Raw genomic sequence first — 2496 nt, 5'->3', positions numbered from 1 at the left:
ATGGAGGAGAAGTGACTGCCGTGTGGCCATCCCCCTGGGGGGTGATTTCTCGCTTTCTGTCTCTATGTTTCTCTCTGTCTCTCTGGAGAGTGCACACGCCCTATAACAAAAACCTCTCCATTAAAAGAAATTTAAAAAAATTTAAAAAATTTTAAAATAAAACTTTTTCTTTTTTTCCCCAAGAATTATTTAATTTTATTTATTCATCCATTTATTTTAATTTGATCAGAGAGAGACAGAAAGAGAAAGACAGAGACAGAGAGAGGGAAAGTGAGAAAGCAAGTCACCAAGTCTAGGACTCAAGCCATGGTTGGCCATGTAGGAGTGTCCAGCTCCTTAACCACCACACCACCTGCTGGTCCCAACTACTTTTTCTTACATTACTCATAAAAAATAAAGTCTGGTGGATTTAAATGAAATGTACAAATGTTTTGCTGCTATATCTCTGCTCACATGCATACTAATAAGGTTTTCAAATTACAGAATTACTTCTATCACTATAACACTGTCCTATAAATTTAACATTTCTATACTCTCAATTTGTTTATATATTCTACACAATGCTTCTATTTCCTGAGATTTTAAGCATAAATATATATTCATATGAAGTTATTTTACACAATGCAATGGTATTACCAAAATCTCATTTTGAGAGTAAAATAAATCAGAAGTACATTTATTAAATCACAACATAAGAAATGCACACATCCCCTGTGTTATTATTGAACCAAAGATCAACAGTCTTAATTTAACAATGTCAGTCAAATATTCACGTAGCTTTACATATACATATGTGTGTGTGTGTGTGTGTGTGTGTGTGTGTGTGTATTTTTTTTAAGATGTTTTTGCTTTAGGGTGTGTGAGCTTGCCAGAAAGACAGAAAGAGACAGAGAGACAGAAAGTGAGAAATCACCCCCAGCGGGAGATGACCATGCTGCAATCCTTTCTCCTCCCTTCTCTCCTCCTTCCCAGGATCTTGGAAACACACGCACACACGTTAGGTGTAAATTTAAGCCACTGGGTCCGGGACTTGAACTGTGGTCAACTACATGGGAGTTCAGCAACATAACCATTACGCCAACTGTTGATCCCAGCTTTATATATTTTTTAAATAATTATTTATTAAATTTTATTTTTATTTTTTATCTTTTAGAGAGGTTTGTCCAATAGGGCATGTGCGCTCGCCAGAAAGACACTGAGAAATAGAGAGACAGAAAGCGAGAATCACCACCCAGGGGAATGGCCACGCCACAATCCCTTCTCCTCTGTTCTCCTCATGGGATCTTGGACACGCGCATACCCACACTAGACATGACTTTAAGCCACTGGGCCCAGGACTCAAACAGCAGTCGATTACATGGGAGTCTAGTGACATAGTCATTACGCCAACTGCTGGTCCCAAATTTTATTTAGCATTTTTATTACTATTTTAAAAGTTTGCTAGAGGCACATGCTTTCACCAGAGAGAGACATAGAATGAGAGAGAGAGACAGAAAGTAAGAAAGCAAGTCACCAGGTCCAAGACTCAAACTGTGGTTGGCCTTGTGGGAGTCCAGGGCCTTTAGCCTTTTTACCATCATGCCACCTGCTGGCCTCAACTCTATGTATTTTATTTTTGAGAGATTTTTTGCTATAGGGCACATGTGCTCGCCAGAAAGACGGAGAGAGACAGACAGACAGAAAGCAAGAAACCACACTCCCCCCACGGGGGACGGTCACACCACAATCCCTTCTCTTCCATTCTTCTCTTAGGATCTTGGGCACACACGCACACACGCCCAGTGTGAGTTTAAGTCACTGGGTCCAGGACTCGAACTACGGTCGACTACATGGGAGTCCAGCAACATAGCCATTACGCTAACTGCTGGTCCCAACTCTATGTATTTTTAAGACCAAGGTACTTGTGTCATACAACTATAAAAACAAAAGGAGAGGGGCCAGCAGGTAGTGCGGTGTGTAAAAGTGCTGGACTTCCACATGACTAACCATGGTTTGAGTCCCAGACCTGGTGACTTGCTGTCTCTCTCTTTCACTCTGTCCCTCTATGGTCAAACTTAAATGAATGAATTAATTAATTAAAAATAATTCTTTAAAAAAATTAGATAGTATTATAATTTCAATATGGAGAACCACCATGAAGCATTTAGCTCTTTAATAAATTCTATAAATATATATTAAAAATATTCCTTTGGATAACAATGTAAACTTACCTTTGTTGTAGTAATAGTCTATTTTCTTTTTCTTTTAAAGCTTTCTTTAGTTCTGCTGTTCTTGAAGGCCTATGTAAGTACTTTCTTTTTCCTGTGCATTCGTAAGTCCAATGTCCAAATTCCAAGCATTTCTGACATCTTACATGTTGCTTATTTGCTTCACTACAAAGAAAAAAACATAGTATAAAATATAGTATAAGGGAACCAGCAGTTAGCGTAATGGCTATGTCGCTGGACTCCCACATAGTCGACCGCGGTTCGTGTCCCGGACCCAGTGGCTTAAAAC

General features: G+C 39.1%; 1 protein-coding gene across 1 annotated transcript in view; it reads right to left on the bottom strand.

Moving 5' to 3' along the window:
• The window catches only part of ZCCHC10 (zinc finger CCHC-type containing 10), a 22804-nt gene that overhangs the window by 3190 nt on the left and 17118 nt on the right, over nucleotides 1–2496 (bottom strand). The window contains exon 2 of the mRNA XM_014583571.2: nucleotides 2211–2372. Within this exon, the coding sequence (XP_014439057.1) occupies nucleotides 2211–2372 (162 nt within the window). The remainder of the gene's footprint in view (nucleotides 1–2210; nucleotides 2373–2496) is intronic.

Source organism: Tupaia chinensis, unplaced genomic scaffold (assembly GCF_000334495.1).
Source record: "Tupaia chinensis unplaced genomic scaffold, TupChi_1.0 Scaffold144346_1, whole genome shotgun sequence".
NCBI classification, from domain to species: domain Eukaryota; kingdom Metazoa; phylum Chordata; class Mammalia; order Scandentia; family Tupaiidae; genus Tupaia; species Tupaia belangeri.
This window is presented reverse-complemented; position numbering and strand designations above follow the sequence as displayed.